Raw genomic sequence first — 25,685 nt, forward strand, 5'->3', positions numbered from 1 at the left:
CACATACAAACCAGCAATTTCCGAGTGCATAATATATTATAATTTAATAATTATACATATTATTATAAGTTTTACACAATAATATATTCAACTTATTATTTTTAAATCATCAAGGACTCAAACAACTTTGACCAGGAAAAAATGTCTTATAATCTCTAAAATAATGTTGAAACAATCCATGCACTAACTTATGTATAATAGTATGAAATGCTTTGAGAAGTTTTCATACAGTTCACTACCTAATTATAATAAACTATTAAGAAATATTAAAGAATATCGTACAATTAAGACAGTTATAATGCTAATAAAAAATCAAAATAATTATTAGAATATAACAATTAATTTATAAATATTTGGTAATATATATTTGCATACTTTTCAATAATGAGTTATTCAGTAAAATGTTATTTTTTTTCGTAAAAAGAAATTTATTTAGTTTCATTGAAAATACAGTAATATATTATATAAGTACTGATATATATATTACATGAGATTAATTTAATTGTAGTACTTAATATAGTTTAATATTAAATACTTGTATTTTTTTCTCAATTAAATAAAATAGTATAAATTGGATATTTGTATACCGGTGTAGTACCTATAGTATAAAATCAATTCAAATAACTATTATAATACCCTTTCGAAATTAAAATCAAGAAGCGCATAATATACATTGATGCACTTGATAACTATCTTTACGACGGATAATAATGTAATTAAATTATATTTGATCAAACGCACTTTATATAATGATTGTGATATAATTAATTGCATTTTTTCCCCTCGACTAATTCTAACAATAGCCACGAGCATCATACAATACAATTTATAAATTATAACAAAGTTAATTTACATATTAATTTTCAATTATGATATAAATATATAATATCATTAAATTTAATAAAAATATAAATGAATATATAATAATATCTTATTTACCAATCTTATTCAATTTAACTAATTAGGTAAAACTATATTTTTTAATGAAATGGTATCTTAAATTAACTTACATTTAAAGATAATAAAATTTAGCATTTAGAATGAAAGATTGACCTTTCAATAAATGTAATTATTGTAATTTAATTACTTATTAATAGAAATCAGTAATCGAGTTTAAGATAAACAAAAATGTATACTTTTTAAATATTCTTATTAATTTATTATAAATTTATATATTACTAGTATCTAAATAATTTTTAAATTGTGCTAGCCAAATATGTACTCGTACGTTAGTAATAACTTATTTGATTAAGAACTACATTATAAGTTAATTATATTTTTAGATTTCAGATTTATGGATAACAAGATACAATGATAAAATAATTTTGAGAAATGTGACAATACTAGTATACTAAACTTTAAGACAGTATAACTAGGTACGTATAATATCAATAATGTATTAAATATCTCGTTATCGAACAATGTGTCGAGTATAAAGATGAGATATAGCTACAGCCGCTACAGGCCACGGTACAAACTAAACAATTTCTGAAATTAGTTTGTTTTCAGTTCTAATAGATTATAATAGTTTTTCTAAAACTTGTCTTTATAAAAATCATAATTTTTAATTTTTATAATGTTTGAAAATGCAATACAAGCTGGAAATAGTATTAAATGTATTTAACAATGTATAATGTCATATATACCCATTGTATTGAAAAATTCTAAGTGTTATAACTACTTATAAAATATTTTTTTTAAGTAATTTAATTCCATTGTCAAACTATAGTTTTAAAGTTTTTATTGTTTTAATTTTTTAAATACTTTTTTTGAAAGAAAACATACATATTTAATTTCGATTCAGCAGCATACAACACTGACATCATAAGCGGACATTTGATTGAATTTTTATGGGGGCTAAGCCCCCCTAAGTCCCCCCGATGTCTGCTATGAGTGACACTATATAACCACTGAATAACTATTATATTGAATCTAATCTGAAATATAACCACTATAATAAACACGTGGATGATAATAATATATTATACATAAATATATAAAATTTATATATATTTACCAGTATACGTATAGTATATACTTCAAACTTTTATCACTTTAAAATCTTATATTCATGATACATATTGCATTCATTATAATAGTAGTTAAAAGTAACACTACATTTTTTGTTACAAGAAGAACTATACTAAAATTCATTACAAGTGTACTTTACCCACAAAAATACTAGTTATTAAACATTAAACAAAAGAAAATTGTAGTAAAATACCATCATCACCGACAAGGATTTTTATTTTATAGTAATATTTTAATAATCTAACGCTGTTAGTATTTGACCCATACACCCATACATAATACATTCAAGTGTGTAATACGATGTATGTTTAGTAAAATCTGTTTTCAACAATAATGAATTTATTATTCGATTATCAATGTGTTCCTCGATTATACCAACTATAATTATTGTTATTTGTTTATTTATGTATTATGTATTTATATCTGCATTTTTGATTTAATTGTACGTATTATTACGGTCACAGCATAATAATAATAAACTACGCATACAATTTAAAAGATAATAATTATTTTTATGAAAATATTTACCACCTTACACAAAAAGAAACGTATTGTAACTATATAGGTATATGTACTATAAATCCAATACCCAGCTAAAACTAAATGCACGCATGCAGTGGTTATAAATTATACACCATACGCTTCATCGCTACATGAAGGAATAACGAGCTAATATTGACGAGGAATATTGGCTTTTAATGTTCAAATAGTAACAATTTATTTTTACTTTCGAAAAATAATAGAATCAGTTTTAATGACCCGATGTTAAATGTTAGAGATGCGACTGTGTAACAATAGGCTATTGTTAACTGATTTCGTTTCAAAATATGTTTGTGATATACGATGAGTTTGATGAATACGAATGACATATATTATATGATTATAATATATATAATATATAGAAAGAAAAATAGAGAGAAGACAGACTGCAGAAAACGACAAAGACAGAAGATTCCATTTAAAGGTAGGTTTTCTGTCAACGTTCAACGTGAATAAGTTGAAAATAATTTATAAGACGTATTCGAAAAATATTGGGGCGTTCCGAAAAGTCAATATGGTTATTGAAAATTGAAATCCTTACAGAGGAATATATTACACTATATTACTTAAACCCAGTTTATTGGTAAGGTCATCGAATTCTAGTGCAATGCACCTACCGTACGCGCGTATAGATAATAATAAATTATATAGTATTCCTAGTGGCTTTTAATGTGCAGTATACATTTTACAGACGTATAGCATAAAACAGCTGTGTACAAGGGGCGCGGGGAGACGTATGACAGCGGCGACGGCGAAGGAACGCAGCAACAATACATATATATAATATTTATGTGGTACAAACAAAAAGGATGACAGGTAAAGACTCTGTAACTGGCAGCTGGCATACATGATATCATAAATGTGGAATAATTAATGTTCAATTTTTCCCATGGGGTTTTTGAACATATATATATAATTTTTTGTATCGACCTATTACGTTGAGAAATCTCTGTGCCACTGATAAAAACGTGTCGAACCTCCTCCGGAAGAATAAAGTATATATATTATATTATATGACGACGACCTTATAATTGTTGTAGGTATACACATTGTAATGTATTGTAACGCGCATCACGTTCGTCACACACATAGTCAGACGACTAACTGGCGCAGACAATATTTTTATTTTATCTCTCTTTTCCTATGCATTATCACTTATATTATGTTTTTTTTACATGTTTCGGATAATTTGGATAATGAATATAAAAACTGAAAAACGTATTGTTCAGAATTACAAAACGCAATAAAATAAATTATATTTACTGGATGTAAGATGAAGACTGATGTACTGAAGTATTATAAAAAATAACGTACCAATATATATATATATATATATATATTCTTCAAACACCATTGATCATAAGTAAGGCTAAGATTTATATGTTTTAAATAAACAAAAATATGTAGTATATAAATACATGTCGTGTGGTTAGTTATTCTATTAATCTTCTAAAAATTTAAAGTTTGCAAATGTTTACATTAAATCATATTTTTAAATTATCGTTTGTTTGATTTTTGATTAGAAACTGCTAAAGTAAGATCTGACATTGCGTTGCCATCATGACCTCTTTTTTTTTTAAAGTCATCTATTTTATTTTTAAAAGTTTTCACGGTAGTATTTTACTGTAATAAACCATGTCTTATGTGTACATTTATTTTAACTTATCTACGCGACTTCATACTGAACACATAAATAATATATTAATTTAAATTGAAATTATTGCCGAAAACATCCAATTATGTATAAAAATATGACAAAATATATAAAAAATTATATTTTTGTAACGAAATATTTAAATATATGTAAAACAAAAATAACTCCATTATTTTGAAACAGATTTTACACCTTTCAATGCTGGTTTATTATACTTTATAAAAATATTTATTTACATACCAATCTGAACCCTAGTCATCATTAGTAATGAATCAATACACATTATAAATCTTAGTAAGTACCTATTACCTGGCACCTACTCCATCATTCTAAAACTTTTGAATGTTAATAACTTCAACATAAACATTAAAATGTTTAATTTATGATATAATTTATTCATATGAGATGCACATTTTGATTAATCTATCTTATGAGTTATGACTAATTATACTCAAAACTTTAAAAACTGTTGCAGATTGAAACAGTTTTCAGATAATTTGTACTTTTATGATTTGTTTAAAAAACTAAAAATAGCAGTGAAGGTTTAAAATTTTATTCATTACAACATTTTTAATTATGACATTATTACACAGTAAAATATATCATATAATATAAAATACATATCATTATATTAATAAAAACTTAATAAAACTAATAACGTTAGTTAGATTAAAGTAGTTAAACCTCATAAAACTGCTATTTTACTTGGTTTACGTTATATTATATGTTAACATTAATTCAAGTATCGCAGCGATAAGTGCTGAACTCATAACATTTTGGCAGATACTGAGTTCAAAAATAAAGTTTAATTTTTTTCCTTTGTTATTTGCTTTAATATAAACTATAATACTAATTATTATTTATTTTTATTTAAGTTTTAACAATATTTTTACTGTAGATATATTTATAAAAATTCAAAATTTAAAGTATGAATACCAAAGTTAATTATGAATTATAAATTTATTATCTACATTGATTCGTTATGAAACTCTTAATCATACTTGAGATAATTTACAAATTTTCAAACTTTTTTGTTAGTCTACAAAAGTTCAAATTACTTTTTACAATTTCAAAAGTAAAAACATTTTACAAACAAAAGTTTTAGTTTTATACACACAATTGTTGAAATAATTTATAATTTTAACTTAACTTATAATACTGTGACTTGTCTGAAAGTTTTGAAAGAAATTGACTCCTAAATATTATATGTTATTTGAACCTTATATTTTTATACTCGACTTATAGTGAAGTACTTAATATGTATTTTAAAGAACTTGTAAAAAAAATGTTTTGATTCAAATAGATTTTGATATATTTATTTTATGAATACACTTTATTGTCGTTATTCGATATAAAATTAGTTATTTACTATCAAAGTTTCATAAGTGTATAACATTTCCAAGAGTTATCAAAATTAAAAATCAATACACGTAATATTATAATAAATTTAAAATATTTTGAATACACATACATTAATTAATAATTTTATTTTATTGATTAAATACCTACTTTATACTTACCCTTGGTTATTTGGCATTAGATTATACATTTCATTACCTAATTATGTTAAAATACTTGAAGTACATTATTTATTATTACACTTATATAGCACAAACAATAACCGTCTATTTTATATGCATAAAAATATATTAATTGAATACAAATCAAAAGCAATGGTATTAAAATGTTATTAATTGTATAATCAATCGAATATTATAACTACACATTCATTCAATTAAATTAAAACATTAACTGACGTCTGACAGATTGATTAAATTAAATTAAATTTTGAGTAAATTTATTACCGGTATACATATTATATTCTACTTATTAGTCAGCGATGCGTGTGTAGAATGTAAATATTTCATTTTTCAAACATTGAAAGATTTATATTCGGCAATAATGTTCTACGTTTACTTAACCTAACTTACCTACTCTATTTATTCTGTTTTTATTATCATAATATTATTATACCCTTTATACCCACGACCAGAACGTATAGATTTTTCTATTCTGAAACACGGTGAATATCAAGTATTAGAACCCTAAGTATTGCCTTTAAACATTATTATTACGAGTTAATATTTGTTCTTGGAAAATGAATTGGACGAAAAAAGCGGAAACGATTAAAAAATAAATAAAAAAATACCAGTGCTTGGAGCGAGTCGTGCTACGGAATCGTCTGAAAAAGGCGTGCACGACGAGTATAAGGACACCGCAAGAGCAACCGAAGTGTACATCACGCGTACCCACCACTTCCGCGAAAATACCGCGGGACTGACGGACGAGACGTTTACGGTGTCAAACCATAATAAGTACCTACAATAATAACAACGTCCAACAACAACAATAATAATAATAATAATAATATTATAATGTATATTATTATTACCCGGACGTTTGGCGGGTGTTGTCGTTTGTGCCATATCGCTTAAACGGGATCACGAAGGTTAAAATATTATAAGGTAGCAGCGACGGGACAGTACGTGACGGGGTGAGCGCTGGCGAGGGGTGAGTCGCGGGACCCGGGGCGAGGGTTGACGACGTCTACGACGATAGGGAGTACACGATCGCGTCCGTGGCGGCAGCAGTTGATGGTGCGGGGCGAGGCGGGGGAGGATAGACGCTTGTGTACATATGCACAGACCTAACCGAGACGACGTCGACGACGTTACGACCGGCAAACGGAGAGACAGCGGACAGGCGCCGCACGCCGTATAAACACGCTATATACGTCGGCGGCACACACAACAGCGGCGCCCGACGTTTATAATGCACACACAGACACACGCGCGCGCGCGCGACCTGCAGCCACTGCCGCCACTGCCTGCCGGCCGACCGTCGCAGTCGCGCGTCGTCTCCAATAGACGGGACGACCGCCGACGTCTAAACGCGTGTAATAAATCCAAAGACCGTCCACTTCTATTCGGTCGGAGTATCGTTTTTTATTCTCTCTCTCTCTCTCTCTCTCTTTCTTTCTTCACTCTATAATATTAATATATTATTCTCCTTACCGTCGTCGCCACTGCCCCCGCGTTAAACGCTTCCACGTATATATCATACGCGTCACATATCGCAGTCGTCGCCGAAGACTACTGCCTCGCCTTGCCGCCGCGTCGTTCGGAAATCGCCACCGACCGACCGACCGTTACTTACGGCGGTGGCGCCGCATCTCCGCCTCTGCGTCGCGATAGCTATATAGTGTTCGATTGAATGTTAGGCGGGTGGGGGGGGGAGAGGAGGGGAGTGTGTTGACGGTTACATGGCATGTCCTCGAGCGACGGACGAGGGTACGTTGTTATTATTATTATTATTATTTTTATATTATCTTTATTACCAGTATTATAATAATAATAATAATGCTTTTATAGGCGCTTTTTATTAGCCGCGTGTTGGACACTCGCGGAGATTATATCAGGTGGACGGAGACGCGTCGTCCATATAGTCTCTAATCTACTTATATACGCGTCGCCCGATTTTGTAGCGATCCAAATGCTCTCCGCATTATATGGATGTTCAATTATGGTACATTTGATAAATACACAACGATTTAAAAAGACGTCACATATTATGTGTTTTGCCTCCGTCTTACAAGTGTACAACTTAGCTGCAGATTTCCCACATGCCATGACTCGCTTAAAAATTAAAATACCGTAACCAACGAGAGAACACAGCTCTTATACTTTTGCATTGAATTGTATAATATCAATAGGTCAATTCCCTCTAATACTAAACCTTATAAGTTACAACACAAACATTGAACTTATAAACACAAATAGCTAGAGTTATATAATCCTAATAATGGTTTAAATTAATCAAAAGAATCTTGATTCATTCAACTATTCAAGTCCAAGGAAAATTAAAGTTAACTCAAGCACGAAATCCAGTTTATAAGATTAGTATACCCATAGGCCTAATCTACACCCTCCCTTTACGATACTAAATGATGCGTAACATGAATTCTTTAAATATATAATAATTTAGATCTCCTGGAGAAGACAAATTTTACTAATATTATAAAAAATACCAAATACAAACACACGCTATATTATATGACTATAGTTTTATTTTGACTTCAAAATAATAATTAATAGAATTTAAAATATTTATTTTAGATTCAACGTAGCAAAATTTAAAATTTATTGAATTAACAATGAAGTAGTTTTTTTATGTCTGTCTTCACCTTTTGGAGCAGGAATAAAGCTTCAATTTTTAATTTTTAAAGTGGGATTTAGTGACAAATGGATCTAGGAAGTCACAAATAAAAAATTCTAAGTTTATTTCTAAATGATCAATAAAAATAAAATTAGGGGAAGGGATTAGAACATATGTCTAAGTAAATTCACTAATTTTCAACAAGTGTTTTATTATTGCAAAATTCGTCGAAAATCAAAAAAATATTTAGATTAAAGTTAAACTATATTTATATCATAAAATTAACTACACCTAGGTAATACAGAAAACTATTCTTTGCATATTATTTGAGGTATTTAAATGTTTCAAATTTAGATACACTCTTATTTGATCAATCATTTTGTTCAATTCAAATATTTTAGGAAAGGGATATAATAGATATTTTTTTAAGACAATAATTAATTATTATTAAATACTTGATAAATAGTCATTATCAATAATGTTTATAAACAAATTAAATTTGTTTACCAACGGTAAATTCGAGTAGCAAATACTGCTTAAAGAGCTTTTAATTTGAGCGTTCTGAACATCAAAGTAAATAAAAATATTTGTTGATAAGAAGTGTTATAATATATTATTGCCTACCTATTTTATACCTCTTCAATAAATTCCTTCTATAAATTTAAACTTATATTTTTAAATCACAGCGATAGTGTGTTCATATAAATTTCTAATTTTAATTTGAAATTTTCTAGATAAAATATTTTAATAGTATTGAAATATATAGGGTACTTATTCATTGTATCAGTGAATAAAATTAAATTTAACGAGTTAAATTCGTTAACAGCATAATAAATAAATATTAAAATATGAAATATTTATTTTAAATTTGTAATTAAAAATAAAACAAGATATAAAAATTTCAAATTTACTAAGTAACGTAAAATAAATAGTTTTTAGTATATCTATATTAGACCCGTAGTCAGCATAAAGGGTAGGTACAACGACTTGGGCGACGGCCAATGATTAATTAGAACCGAGAGAAAAAAGAAACATATTGATAAGAAAATAAGTTACATTCTGAACATTTCACATGTATAAATTATGCATTTAGCTATGCATATTTAACGTGTTTGCTATAGTATAATAAAAGAAAATATAGCTAAGTACACAGTTTTAGCTTCAAAATGTCAATATTTATATTTCACTTGAATTAAATGAACATGTTAATAAATAATTATTAACAAAAAATACTCCAAACAATCACACAACATATTCTAAAAAATTATACTCTGCTTATTCGAGTTATCTTCGTTTGAGCGAGTTATATTAAGATAAATATACCAGTATAAATACCATCGTTCATTAAAAACGTACATGAATGTATACTAGCGTTTCCCATTCCGAGTAAATACAGTTGGATTATAACGGTGTTGTAAGTTGTATCGATTATTTGCTTTCCATTAGAGACTGTGATCAGAGAAAGAGAGACAGAATTTCTTAAAGGCTAATTCTGTCTATATTGAACGTATACCATACGTAATTCTAAAATTAAATTAATTGAAAATCTTCGTCAGTCAGTTCATTAAATAAAAAATGCAGTTCAGTATTAAAGAGCCTTTAAATAGACGCTAAGCAATAAATATAATAAGTAACATTTATAGTCCAACGATGGCCAGTATCGAAGATGAATTTATATCACAATACTCTTATGAAAAGTATTTCAAAAAAAAAAAATATATATTAATTATTAACAGTCGACAGATGATATTATAATGAAAAATATATTAAAATTTACTTAAATTATAAAATTTTAAAAATTTTTGCATAGGTTAACGGTGTCCCATACATACAAAATTATTAAAAACATTAAATCATATATTATAGCAGTGTATTATATTTTACTGCTACTCTTTTAAATATACTTATTCAACAAGATTCAATTCAATTTTTAAAGGTATTATTCAATTTTTTAAATGTACAAGTTATTATTTAATAGATTATAATTAGGACTCGATGAAAGTTAGGAGTTAAAATAGATAAAATATGCATGACAAAATTATTTAAAATTTAAAAAAAAGATTTCTTTAAATTGAAAAAATATTTTTATTTAAGAAAATACTGTACAATTTCAATTGTGTACAACAAATTCACTAATAAATAAACAAGAAATATATTTACGATAAGTTAAATCGATAACATAGCGAAAATAAGATAATATTTCGACATATTAGCGCAGTATAGAATATAGATTAAATGGATATCGCATCGTTTTCGTCAAATTAATAATTGATAGCGAAGATGACAATAAATACCTACATAAAAAATATTAAGTTTTATACTCAATATTCTTTAAAGTACATAGACTAAGAATTTTCATTATCGCAAACTCAAAATAAATATGGGTTACGTTTTGATATAACTTTCTATTGACGAGACTTGATTCTTATTTACAAAAACAATAACTAAACCAACAAGAAATTATAAATATATTTTGAAAATAACCAAAGAAAACATTGAAAGACTAATAATAATTTAAATTATTTATTTGATTTATTAACCTAAGAAGGCACTTCATAAATATACATATAACTATTGTAATAATAAATATGCATATATTTTATTCCATAAAAAAAATGTAATGTATTTCCTAATGTCGATTATACACATCACTGTGATAAATAAATCAGTGATATAGATAGCATAATATTTTTAATTTTTCAAAATTTAAACGAATTAAAAAATTTGTCTGTCTTAAATTTATGGTTTTATAAAAGTAATTTTCTTAAATAAATACTGCTAATTATGCTTATTATAGTTATTATCCTTTTAAACATTTTTATTTAATAGGAATATTATAAAATAATTAATTACATTACTCGATACAGCTACAAACATAACATAATAAATAAAATAAAAACAAAAATATGACATCTCTAATATTTTTTGTCGGAAAATTGAAATATTTTTTTATTACATCATTTATATTATTATACAAGTTACAACTACAGCCAATCCGAGAGCCAATCATTATTCCATTTTTATTATTATTATTATACATATTTTTTGTAAAATCCATAAATAATAATTGAGTACTATGGGCTGTTTTTGACGTACTTATGCAATGTGTATTAATACAAGAGAAGAAATATAACGGATAGATATAAATTTAAAAAAAAAGGAATCTGAAAAAGTCACGACATGATCTTGAATACTTTTTCCTGATTAGACCTTAGAGTTTACAACGGAGTCTGAGATATAATAATACATAATCTTCTAAGTTAACAATATATCTCCTTCGAACGATAAACCACCTGCAGCTTCAGTACGTCTGATCAAGTATAAAATATTATAATATGTTATTAGACACCCACAGTGCATGACTATTAGGAACAACCTCGGGAACAAGCGACAGATCCATAACATAATAAAATATCTCACATCGTCACCATACTGTTTTTACCATACTAAATGTTAATGTTTATATAATAATACCTTATTTTTTACTTATATACCATCAGTAATATTGGCAAAAACAATTAAACAATTGTTAAGGCGCAAGATTTTGACCTTGGTATTTTCAGATCACTAATGGTCACCAAACTGAAAATACAAAGGGTGTCATACGTCAACTACAAAATAGTATTCGAGAGCATATAAAGAAGATCTTCATTCATTTCCATTCAAACCATCCAATTGTTATATTTTTCTTTCTCAATTTCATGAGAGATGATAAGGACTCAATATATTATATATAATAATATATAAGGAGAAAAAACACAATAGTGTATATACCTAGAGTATATTCAAAAAGTGGTCGAGTAAAATACTCTAGGGAAGAATAAAAACAGCATCTACGCGCGACATACAATTCGTGTACCATGGAATATTCTTTCTTCTTTTACTTTCAAAAGTAAAAAGCTTTCAATTTTTTTAAAATAGAAAACTTTTTAAAATAAAACTATTTGTCATGATACTTTTTCATATACGTTATTTTATTATCGACATGTGTATACACGATTACAATAAGAACATATTTTTATTCTCCAGTAGTCTTTCGTCCAAATTATATATCTACTCTCTTTCCAAGAAATGTAGTCGATATGCAATAAAATCACATATACAAGACCGTTCATAGAAAGGAGAGTCAGAGGGTACCACCCCCTCACTTTTTTAAACAATGTTTGTATAGACTATAGAGTATATTTTTAAAAGCATACATTAACATATTTATTTATTTATATGCATATAATATATATATATACATTTCCCCCCATTCCAAAATGTTTATGAGCCCGCCCTTGCGTATGAAAAATAAAGTGTAATATTGATAATATACTCACATACATGGTTCATGCAAGATACACCTGCTGTATACATAATACAGGAGATAATCATACAAAAATGTGTTTAATACTTAAAAATGAATTTAATTCAAAAAATCTAATTTAACTAGTAAAGGAGTAAACAAGGAGGATAAAAATAACTTGGTTTGGCACCTGTATTCATTTCCTCAACTCTACTATTCGTATAATAAAATTTTAATAAAAACAATATATTTCAAGAAAATACTTCATAAATTAAAACACATTTTATAAAAAAAATTAATTTAATGAACTAGACGATCCTTCTATTATGTCAATTGAAATTTATTATCGAGTACTTAATTATTAATAAGTCAGAAACAATATGTTGTATAGTATTGTACATTTTAAAATATACTTGTATAAATCAATATTATATTAAAACCTACGTCAACAATATAACTTATTTAACTCCTTTAATTTGAGTTTCAAGTTTAATAGTTAAACATTCGGTAGGTACTTATTCACAAATGTTAAAGAATAAACTCTATTTTTTTTTTTTTTGTTTTAACAGTTTAAATAATTTAACATTATTGATTAGCATTAGCTATTTCAGTTAAGAACAACATTAAGCGGTTTAGAAATAAAACGTTGATTTACTGCAGTAGTTTAATATAATATGCCATTTATCTGATAAAAGTAAAACGGAGGATATAAATAATGAGTCCAATTCCACTGTTTTTGAAAGTTAGCCAAGAAACTAAATCCTTCTCATCTTTTCTTTATATCGAATTGGTTCGGTTTTCGAAGTTTTCCACTAAGACTATTTAGACATGTTATAGTGTGCCTATCGTATAACCTTTTACTTTTATACATGGACATATCATTATTTCTATCCCATTTAAAACTCATAAACCCAAACTGGCGTTCCATTCGTTACATCACTTACATCAGTTAATATTTATTTAAATTAATTTCATTGTTAATAGACAAATACAAAAAATAAATTTGCTAATAGAAATTATTTATAGAAAAAATCGATAAGGGCTCTATAGGTAGGTACATAGTCCTGGCATAGTCTGAATAAATTAGCAATGTAGGAAATTCATCAATAAACCATAATATCTGAAGTTGGACATAATTTAATTTTTATAATGCCTAGTAAGTATTTTATTATTTGTTTTCCTAGTCAAAACAACAAGTAAAAACGAGGATTTATGTCACGTCATATAATCCATATGAAGAAAAATGTTCGTGTTTGGCAAGCTGACAATAGTAATAGTAATAAAATATATATCACGTCAGAAAAAGACCATGAAAACCATTCAGTAATAAACAACACCCCGGTATCAGCCTTCATTCCAATCACGGTCAATGTCATCTCATTATTAATAAAGTATTAAAGTATTTATGCGACCTCACTACAAATATTGCAGTCCCTATCCGATGCTTTTAATATGCATTAAATCAGTTAAATTATTTTACAAATAATTAACTTTTAGTTTATTATAGGAACTATTTTATTCAATGTGTGATTAAAAGGTGAACAAAGCGACCGATTACCACAACTAAATTTTCAGATATTTTTAACGTATTTTTAAACCTATTTTACTACTATACCTTATTTATTCTAAAAGACAGGTAAACAATTTTATAAATGAAAATTATTCTCATACATGGAGTATAATAAATGAAGATAAATAGAACATATTTGTTTGCAATGTTAAATGTATTTTGTTAATTCCATTGAAAGTATCTAGGACAATTCACCATCATGGCCATTTTGAAGTAGCCGTTTTGACGTAGCCATTAAATATTTTCTAATAATATAATAATAAAGGTTGAAAAATAATAATACAATTTTGGTATATTTTGTCATGTTCATAATTTTCAAATACTATAATAATAAAGGTAATCAATAATAATGGTAGTGAGGTATTATCGGGTATTATATATACTAGAAATAGGTATACCTTTTAAATATGAAATATATAGTCTTTATTGTCATATTGTTGTATTATTTTTAAAATGCATCTATCTAGAATCTAGATCGCTAATTTTTTTAAATTTTTTGAGTGAACTTTTTTCTGTATTTAACTGAGAATAAAAATAATTATGGTCAAATTGAACTTTTTAATCTATAATATACCTAGATAAACCTAACCTACAGATTTCTAAGTCGACTGTGAGTTGTGTCACCAGGGAATGGAGAGTAATCAAGGGCCCTTGGGTAAAATTTTATATTTAAGTAAAAATTAGGTAAAATATAGGGTCTAGTTGCTTTGGTCGGGCCCGGGCCCGAAGCTACAGCCCCGGCTGTCCCCCTCTCGTCGAGCATGGGCTATGGACGATGAGTATAGGTTTTAAAATAAGATAAAATAAATAAATAAAATCCAATAATATCAATAATAATATAACATAACATTATACACATGGTAAATTAAAAATGTTTGGTTCTAACTATACACAATTTTTCGACCACAACAATATGTCCCTACGACAAAACAACTCATTGCGAAATTTCCTCCAAGAAAAATGGCTCTCTGTCACATTTCATTGTTTAAACTGTTTAAAGGTTGAATATCTCCTGCGATGTCGCTTAGTTTTGACTTAGTTCTAACATGTTTCTTGTTATAATTATAAATCGGAATTTAATTTAGACATTTTAGACAAAAATATAAATACGAATTAAATATATTTTAACTTATTAAATTTGAATATACTTATTATAAGCAATTAACTTAATTAAAATATTTAAAACTAGACTTTATTAATAATTCATTAAAAAAAATATACTAATAATATTACCTATATTACCTACGAAAGTGCACTACCTTTCTGATGTTTGAGAAATGATATACATATTATTGAGGATATAAATAAAGGGTGTAGGGGCGAAAGTATATTAACTAAGGAAACAAATATGTTTTGTATTATTACAGTACTTCTACTATTTATTTTTTAGGTCAAACACAGATTTTATAATACATACTTGATATATATATATATACATATATTATATTGCTCTAACATGTATCATAAAAAAAATTATAGTACATAACAAAATAGATATGCGTTGACGGAGTAAAATTAATTTTTTTGAATTTGAATTAACTAAGTGTTTGATAATAATTCAGGTATAATTGCATAAGTCACTAATTATTATTATTAATATTATTATTATTTTAATTAACTGTTAAGGCTTCAACTTCAACTTGTATTAGCCTACTTTTAGCTTAAATATTTAAGTTATAGATAAACCAAAAGGAAGAGAGTTTACAATATTCATAATTATTTACAATTTTTTACTTAAGTTTATACTATTGACACTAAATATCATAACTATAGTTTAGGTGTTAACTTATATGCAATTGATATATTTTTAGTCTCAACCTCTCCTTTATAATAAGGATAGAATATAATCAACAGAAATATGATTAAACAAATATTTTTTACCGCTTTTATATGTTTGAAGAAATATTTCAACCTAAATAATGATTAATTAAACCAAGTAGAACGTATAAATATATGCTGCATTCACGTAATAATATTGGATAACTCCATTGGCGGCATGATGTGTCATTCAAATATTAATTATTTATACGTCTCTATCCATCGACAATATAATGTTTAAAAACATGCAATACAGTCTAAATTAACAATATCATATTTTCTTATTGACATGTATTATAAAATAAATAAAAATTAATTTTAAATTCTAAGTGGATCGGTAATCTTAATGAGTGGAGCGATAATTTTAGACATTTTAAGTTAATTTTTTAAGAAATTAGTTACTTAAATTTTAAATAAAAATAATAATTCTAATTTTTTTGTATTAATTGATACTTTTTACCAATATATTTATTATTATTTATTGTCTATACACTATAAAATGTTTAAAATATTTAGATTAATTTTAAGCTATATATTATGTATACGACAGCAACCGTACTGTGCGTGCGTATTTTCTTTCTAAGATACATCGTTGTTAAGTTAATAACAATTATATGGTATATAGTAAATATGCAATGTTTTAAAATAATAATAATAATAATAATATCATGTTAATAATAGTAAGTAGTATAAATAAATTATAAAACATCCTTAGAAATAAAGACTGATCAGTTTCCGCTCAAAATCGTTTTTTGTTTCCCCAGATAATAAATTCAAATTTAACAAATCCATTAACCAATACTGCAGTGACCTACTCAATGACGAAGTATACTCGAAAACCTATACTGTACATCAAAACGACGACTTTTTTTTTAACCTAGGCTTAGTCAATTTTAACTTTAAAGCTTTAAAGGTAAATTCTTTAAGAAAAAAACATTCAATTTAATTGTGCGAAAGTGGCACGATTATTTGGATGAAAACGACACGAGGGTGTCTCAATGTTTCCACGAAATGAAGAAAAAGACACTTTTATTTACGCTCAGTCAGAACATTCCATTTTCTGAAACGTAGGACAATAATAACAAGGCAATGGCTTGAGGGCTTCTATCATTTCAGTTGACGCTGACAAATCTCCGGTTCAGCCAATTTCCTTCCATCTACTCGCCGATAAACCCAAACTGTTTTCTCTTGAATTTGGACAATAATGACCATTGTTTCTGCTACCTACCATTATTTTTTTATACGGTTTTTCACTCCCCTTAGTTTTTAACACCGACAAAAAACCGAAGTTAATAAATGTCCGCTTGTCAATATTACACAGTGATCGATTATTCGTTGAAATATAGTTTGTGGCAGAAAAATTTTCCAAACGAATGATCAGTGATCATTGAAGTTTACAATAAAAAAGCGTTAATAGTTCTGATACTCCTAAAAGTGTTTTTTTAATTAACAGTAACAGCTACTAAACATAACAAATGAGCTTTTGGTATACTATTACAGTCTGCATTGTACCGATAAAATAAAATAAATTATAAAAGAGATTATATATCTTTGTTCCTACTTCTATAGGGTAATATTTCCATTATACCTTCACTGCATAAATTTTAAAATTTATAAAATTGTATTAATAACAAACTTAAATGTATAGTAGTCTAAGAATAGTAGGGTGGTAAGACTGGTGTTTACAAGACATACCAAAAATATAGTCATATATCAAAAAAATGAAACAATGTTAAAAGTTGATAGATAAAATAATTTATTTTTATACAGGTATGTTGTACTTATGTTCAATAATTATGTATTATAATGGAAATAATAATATACCTACTAACTTAAATTAAAAAATATTAAATATTGAATTGTATCACCAAATCTATATTGTATATAATAAAAATATATTAGATACCTACAATATTTACAACCCAATTATTATGATATTAACGGTTCAGTTTAATAAAGTAATTTACTTACAATATAAAATAAAAATAAATAAATTTGTTTAAATTGTAACAGTTATTTCAATAGATAATAAATAAGTGTGAAAAACAGATAAATATATTAAACGCTAAGTGACAAAAAAGTACATGTTATTTTTTTTCAATTTAAATAAATACAAGTAAAAATAGGTGCATTATCAAGATTATAAAGGTCAGTTAAGGTAACATAAAATATCATCCTAAATATTTTTAGAAATCTTTGATTGAATTTAAAATTATTTATACAGAATATGTGGTACGAAGCTAATAAAAATAAAATACAAACATCGTTTTGGAGTAAGAAATAACAAAAAAAAATAACTCTACAAATGACCAAAGTATATTAAATCAGAGTTAAATTAAATTCCTTAGTAAAACTTTTTTTCAGTGGTTTTTAACCAAATTTATAACAAAATAATATTGTACCTCCAACTGGGATAAATATAAAAACTAAAACTCGAACTAAACATTCCTAAACATGAAAAACGAAGGCAACAAGATTAATTTTTAAAAAAAATAGTTGAACTTTGCCTAAAGGGGTGTTGTTACATACATTTTATCTCGAATTTTATGTACACCTAATCAACGTACATGTTTTTCACGCCCATTTAATCATGAACACTAATGGAAAATTATTATAATTCAACATTTCTATTTATAACACTTCATAATAAAACCTGGTTTAAGGTTATATCCCGAACATAGTTAGATGGGATAAAGAATATATTAGAATTTAAAAAAAATTATTTTATTTTTAACAAAATGCATAATTTATTAACTAAATATTAACTACTATTAATAAACAGTAGTCATCTCTTTGAGTGTGTGGTTTTAATTTCTTTATTTTAATACGTAGTTGAATAATTATCTTTATACGTCTATTGGAGTATTATAACATCTCTGTAATTTTTACTTATTGACTCGTAATACTTGAGAAATTCTTTCTGTACTTTTTACCCTTCACTAATCAACGAATTCGCATTGTATACGAACTATATAATATATTATATTTGTTTTAATAATCAAAATTATGAAAAACATAAATAAAAACTAAAATTATATAATTATTTTTATTTATTTATTTTTATATTTACCTATACCAGTATTAATTTAAAATTATTACTAACACTACATTTATACGAGATTTTCGAAGCAAATTAAAAGCGAGATTAAAATATAAACGTTCAACAAATTATTTTAATTTTCAAAGACCATATGGGTTTACCAGAGAATATTTACCTATAGAGATAATGTTTTTATTTCCTGTATCGTGTTAATGAATAATATCAACCCTTTTCTGTCTCTGTCTTTCACTCAATACATTAAACCATAATGACAAAAAAAGGGTATGCCACAAATATTATGCGTTGGCACGGAGGACCTGCTATGGCTGCCAAAAGGACTGCGACCGGTGTCTTTGTCGAGTTTGTCGTCCTTTTATAGCTTTATTTGAACTAATAAAGCATGGCTCGGGGCGACGATGACCTGTTCCGTTTTATGCGTGTATACTGACACACACAATCACCACAGTACACAACGACGCACATACAGTGTTTGTGTGTGTGAGGTCTCTAGAAAACCTGTTACTAACAAAAAACCAGTCCCTATGTGTCTTCACTCTTTCTCACTCCCACTACAATTATACTTCGGTACTGATAGCCTCTATGTACGGTACACGCATACAACGAGCACTGTTTTTTCACCCCGATTCAAGGTTAAACTAAATGTAACACTTTTTTTTAATAAATAATAATTATTAATATTTTTGACATTTTGACAACGTGTTGTGGTTATCTATAGGTACTTATCAAAATGATTAAATTCTGCGATAAAACATAAAAATTAAAGCGCAAACATCAAAATCGTCGATATACAATTATTATGCTGCTTGTTTCTAGTTGGCCATACATTATAAATAAGAATTTTAAAAATATAACAATATATAATACAACTGTTTTGTAATAATTACTAATTATTAAAGTATGAATAGTATCCAAATTGTATATAAATACTAAAATCTTTTATTAAACAATAAACGTACATATAATATACTACGTACACCACAATTAGAATTATAATAATATTATGTTTTCCAAAACATATTAAACACATTAAAGAATATACCTTTAATTGCTGACGACACTGTCGACACTGGTTTTTGAGTAAATTACCGTTATATTGTTAAAAATAAATTAACAAGCACAAAATAAATAACACTATACATATAATTTACTCCGTAATTTACAATGATTTGTACCCACTGTCAATAAAATATACGTGATGATTTCATTGGGAGTATATGGGTGTGTAAAATCGTTGAATACCTATCAGTTTATAGGACATAAATATTTTTTGTCTAAATTCATCCCACTATTAAAAACAATACTATTACGATATTACATCTCAATCAAAACACGACACCCGCGCAATTTATTTTTAAACAAGGATACGATTTGAGTAAAAATTATATACCATATAACCTACTGAATTAAGCATATAATTAGATATACGTGATAAATTTATTTGCTATTTTCTAATTAGTAAATCACGTCATGTTAACTCATATAATAACGTAAACAGTTTACGACTTGCAGCAAAATACAACGAAACCGGTTTGCGTTAATACATATTATATATTTGTAAGTATAGTGAGTGTATATATTAAGCGTGTATTTTAAAATATAATATATAATATTTTCTCATAAATAGTATACCTACCTAATAATTAGAAGGCGGTCACTTTTTTCATAAAAAAAAAATAAAGGTTCGCGCATACAAATACAGTTTTAATGATAGATTGTCCATAACGATGTTAACAGTCGAAAGACTCAAAGACACACGTTGGGTGAAAAAGTCTTCGTATCGATAGTAAGTACGATACCTATCTAGCTATTTTGTCTGTAAACGGAGAGTAGGAGAAGTGTGTATGTTATAGATAATACTATTATAGATTTATTGACGTATCGATATTAATAAAAATAAAGGGTAAAAGGATTTCGTATTCGGGCCAAGGTCGAACGTAGTAGCATGGTATAGTCGTCCTCAGTACCTGGCACAGACATTGAGGAAACTTTGTTGTTTTTTTCCAAGAATAAAAAAATCCAATACCAAACACGCCAGGCGGTGTGGCTTTCTAAATAGTGACCGGGGATTATCGTTATAAAGACGGATGTGTCCGTACCGCATTATAATATACAACAATATTATAATATATGTATATATATATATAGGTAATATTATCTAAGCACACGGGTATAGGCGTATTACAATGATAATAGAGCACCGCCTAACAAAGAGAAGATGCGGCGCACACAGGATAACACCTGGACCCGCCGCTGCCGCACGACCACCGTGTGATCTGCCGCGTGCAATATAACACTATTATAATAATATGTACCTCCTACTCGGTGAAGTCGCCGTACAGTCTACACGTGCACAATGAGCCCCGGGTTCGCCGAAAATCCGTAAAGATACGCGTCATAAAAACACGCATTATCGTGTACGAGGTACCTCAAAATACAATGTACAATATTTATGACCTAAATGCGTGCCTATAAATAATAGCACGGTGTACCCCAATGATAAGTATTATAAATAGTAATATCGGCATGATGCCTCGCGGTCACCGCCGGTCCAGGTCTACGAAAACGATCAGTAGCGCTATACGATCAACGGTACCTACGGTGAGGTGTTTATGCACAACTGCTGTACGTTTCCATTGATAAAACTATAAGTGTGATAGCAAACAATAAGTAAGCACGTACCTCTTCGAATGCAAAATCTTCGTCGGCTTTCCACTTTTTTTTTGCGTCCGCTGCGCAAGCGACGAGCAGCAGCAACACAGCCGTGCCGGTGGTTAACCACCACTTGTTCATCGTCGTCGTCGTTGGTTAACGACAGCAATGATAATATTCGATCGCCGGTTTCGTGAACGGGCGCGCAAGTTATTTACCGTAAATCGCGGACAGAAAAACAAAATAAAATAAAAAAATGAACGCCCGGGCAAGCAATCTGATAGGTATCGCCTGAATAAACGGAGCGCTTTCTATTTTTTGATTTATTTACTCTTTCCCCCCTCACATTTACACGCGTCCGGCGACAAAAACGACGGTCGAACGACCATAAAAATTAAATCCAAATTGTTTGGGAAAATTTTTAAAAACGTGACTGTCCGAACTTTTACACTCGGCGGCAGGGCAACTGGTGAAACACAATGCGATGCGTGCGGCGCGGGGCGATCGACTGCAGCGGCGGCGGCGAACGCGCGAGGTCGAGGAAAATACGAAATAATATTATCGTGCGCGGTAGAACGCTATGATCGGCGGTACACTGCTCGCGGCCCCCGCCCGCCAGCCGGTCAGTCAACGTCCCTCGACGAACGAACCGGGAGCTGCAGTGCGTACTCCACGACCATAACGAAATTACCGTAGGGTCGTCGTCGTAGTCTCAGCGTGGTTGCCCGCCGCATGTTTATCGATTCGATAAAAATGTGTCGCGCACGGTGATAAGGCAGTAGGAGTCAACCGAGTCAGGAGACAGTCGTTTAAAAGTTAATGCTGCCCGTGGTAATAGAGTGTATTAGGTAATAGTCAATAGACATCTACCATCTAGGCACTAGGCAGTAACCAATAAATTATAAGCACGTACGTAGATTCAAGTGTACAATTGCAATTTGGAAATCAAATTTAGCAATTGATTTTAATCGATAATACATAATTATTATTAATACACTATTAAATGTTACATCTACCTACTATTTATAATAACACCGTTATTCATTAATAGCTGTTTATTGTTATCGAAATATCGTCTATTGTTTATGTTTAAAAACAAAAAAATGAAATTGCCAACTACAGAGTTCATGACATAAAATATAATAATCTAGTTGCGGAAATAAAATAATATAGAAATAATACAATTTAAGTTTTTTTTTAAAAACTTGTTACTTGCTCTATTTCTAAGACTATTTTATAATAAATGAGTTTAACAATGATGTATGTTATTTTTTATTTTTCTATCTGTCATCACCATTTGAAGCAGTAAAAATGTATTTGAACTTCAACTTAAATTTTTCTGATAGAAAAGTAATTCTTATTGGTATTTCAGGGTCAGAAATTAAGATCTAAGCAATTTAATTATTGATAATTGAGAAAAAAATAGAGAACAACGGAAATTTTTACGCAAATCCAATTTTTGACAAAACTGATTTTGTTATTTTGTAATTATTCAAATGGAATGTGCAACTTGGAATATTCTTACTAATAGTACTTAGAAAATTTTAGTTATTTTGATGTTTTTACCGATAGTATCTAAATTAAAATAATGTACTAGGGACATTAGGGTAGTACTAAGCTTACTATTTAATTGATTGACTTATATTATATTCTTGTACATGGTACTAGTACCAGTAGTACCTACATCAAATATTATATTTATTATTTATATCATTATATGTACGTTACCTTCGTGCTTCATTTTTATAACTATCTATATTGTACATTTGTTTTCTTGTCCCATCGCAGACGTAAATTATTTTTTATAAATAAAAAATAATTTATTTTGAGCTTTTTATAAGACATTTGAAATTTGCTATTATTTTCTATAAATGTCTTTAAAAATTGTTTACTCGATTAAAAGCTTAAAATGTAATACAATATTTCTCGTAAGTTGTTATTACTGAAATAAAAAAGTAAAACGTATTATATCTAAAAACCCATAATAATTATTTATTATACCTAAGTTATTCAAATTATTTTGTAGTTTTCATACAATTTTAAACATTTTTTTTTATAATAGTTTATATCGTTTTGTGAATTCGAATGACAGAGCTAATGAAAATTTAAAACTGCCTGGAATTTTAAATTTTGTGTTGTTTTTTCATAGGTGTAGTTGAGATAATAATATCCCTTTGAAAATAATAGTCTTCTTAACTGCATGCAGAAAGACGCCTTTATAGAAACAGTTAGTACAACATATGCTGTGAACATAATGTGTTCAAATATTGTACGATAACGATCAACAATTATTGTAGAAACTTCGATTGATCCAATATATGGCAATATAGAATACAGATTGGTGAAGTCAGATTTATACTAGCAAGCGGAAAGTTAATCGGTGAAGATTAATTAATGGAGATCAGCCACTTTTACTCGGGAGAAATAAGGCTGAAGTATAGAGAAGAATAGATGGACCCTTTATTTTCTGGCTCAAAAAAGTTTTTGATTGCCGATATTTATAGAAGTTTTATAGATGGGATCGAAACGCGTTACGTCGTTACTTCCGATAATTCAGTAAGAGGGATTTGAAGTGTTCCATACCGAATTCAACTGTTATACATTCTGCAGACGAATTATAGGTATATATTGGTAGATGTTTAAATAGTATCGAGTATAATCATCAGCAAAGTTAGGTTGATTCATTGACTGATGCTTACATTTAAAGCATAGAAAGATCATGACATGGATATGTAACCCAACATTTTGAAAATATTGAGAGGCACTTCGCACTTCGCAGTGTACGCACTAATGCCTAAATCCTCCAATTCCTCTTAGATCAATATTGTTGGAAGATCCCAAAAATAGAATATAGTTTGACTTATATTTGTTGCATTTTTAAATGGCATCCGAAAAGTTTATCATTTAAAGTATAATATTAATAATTGTATAATATTTTTATAATAAGTCTTCGTGTACGTTTTTATAATATTTATTTTAAAATTATAATTTTTTTATTTTATTATGTTCAATAATAAAAGAAAATATTAAATAGTTATATTTAATAATAGGTAATAATTATATGACATCAGCGCATCAACCAATTTATTAGTGTAAACTGTAGATCACATCATTTCAAAGCCAAAACACGTTTATAAACCATCAACGATAATTTATATCCGAACAGCGCTCATTTTTGAAACTTTTATACCAAAAAATACATTTAATCAATGCATATATTAAAAAAGAACTATAAACAACCAGTCTTTTCAAATGTATTAAATAATTATTAATAATGATAAATAGCTTAAAATTATTCTAAATATTTTTTAAATGTTATTGTGTAACTATAAATATGTACCTATATAGAAAATTATAATATAATATATATAAGTATAATAACTAATAGTGAGTAAAATGTTTCAAGTTTATATAGTGATTATAAAATTATTAACTGTACGTTAATATCTTCTAAATTACAACTAAAATCGTTACATTTGAAATTGTAGTATTCAGTTTCATCAAAAAATAGGTTAAGTATAGATAAGGATTATAAAAAAATAATTTGAAATTTTTTAAATATCTGTGATTTAAACTTATATAAGGATTCTATTATATTGTATTATATTTTCAAACTTTCACCAAGAACATACTATTATAATATATTATTATATAAATATTTTTTTCAAAATATTAAGTCTACATTTAATCCTTTCTAAATTACAATAAAAAACAAAATCTAGCGATCCGTAAATATTCCTGTTTCACCGTTTTTGTTATTTTTTACCAAATTATTCAAGAAATATTTCCTACTTTTGATCATAAAGTAACTATATAGTAAACTCAATTTGCTACCAAAGATCGCCCACAGTATTATAGATTGAAGCATTATTTTTACTCAAAAAACTGACAAATAAAAAAAAATCACTATTATAAAATC

The 25,685-nt window shown here is 27.6% G+C and overlaps 1 protein-coding gene across 2 annotated transcripts in view; it reads right to left on the minus strand.

Annotated features, from left to right (window-relative positions):
• LOC132929232 (proteoglycan Cow) overlaps positions 1–22,353 on the minus strand; it is a 36,121-nt gene extending 13,768 nt beyond the window's left edge. Inside the window, exon 1 of one of the 2 annotated variants that reach the window (XM_060994425.1) lies at positions 21,797–22,353. In XM_060994425.1, coding sequence (XP_060850408.1) covers positions 21,797–21,907 — 111 coding nt within the window. In that variant the 5' untranslated portion in view covers positions 21,908–22,353. The remainder of the gene's footprint in view (positions 1–21,796) is intronic. The other variant, XM_060994424.1, reaches the window with a different exon arrangement.
• Between the last annotated feature and the right edge of the window lie 3,332 nt (positions 22,354–25,685).

This window comes from Rhopalosiphum padi, chromosome 4, assembly GCF_020882245.1.
Source record: "Rhopalosiphum padi isolate XX-2018 chromosome 4, ASM2088224v1, whole genome shotgun sequence".
NCBI lineage: Eukaryota > Metazoa > Arthropoda > Insecta > Hemiptera > Aphididae > Rhopalosiphum > Rhopalosiphum padi.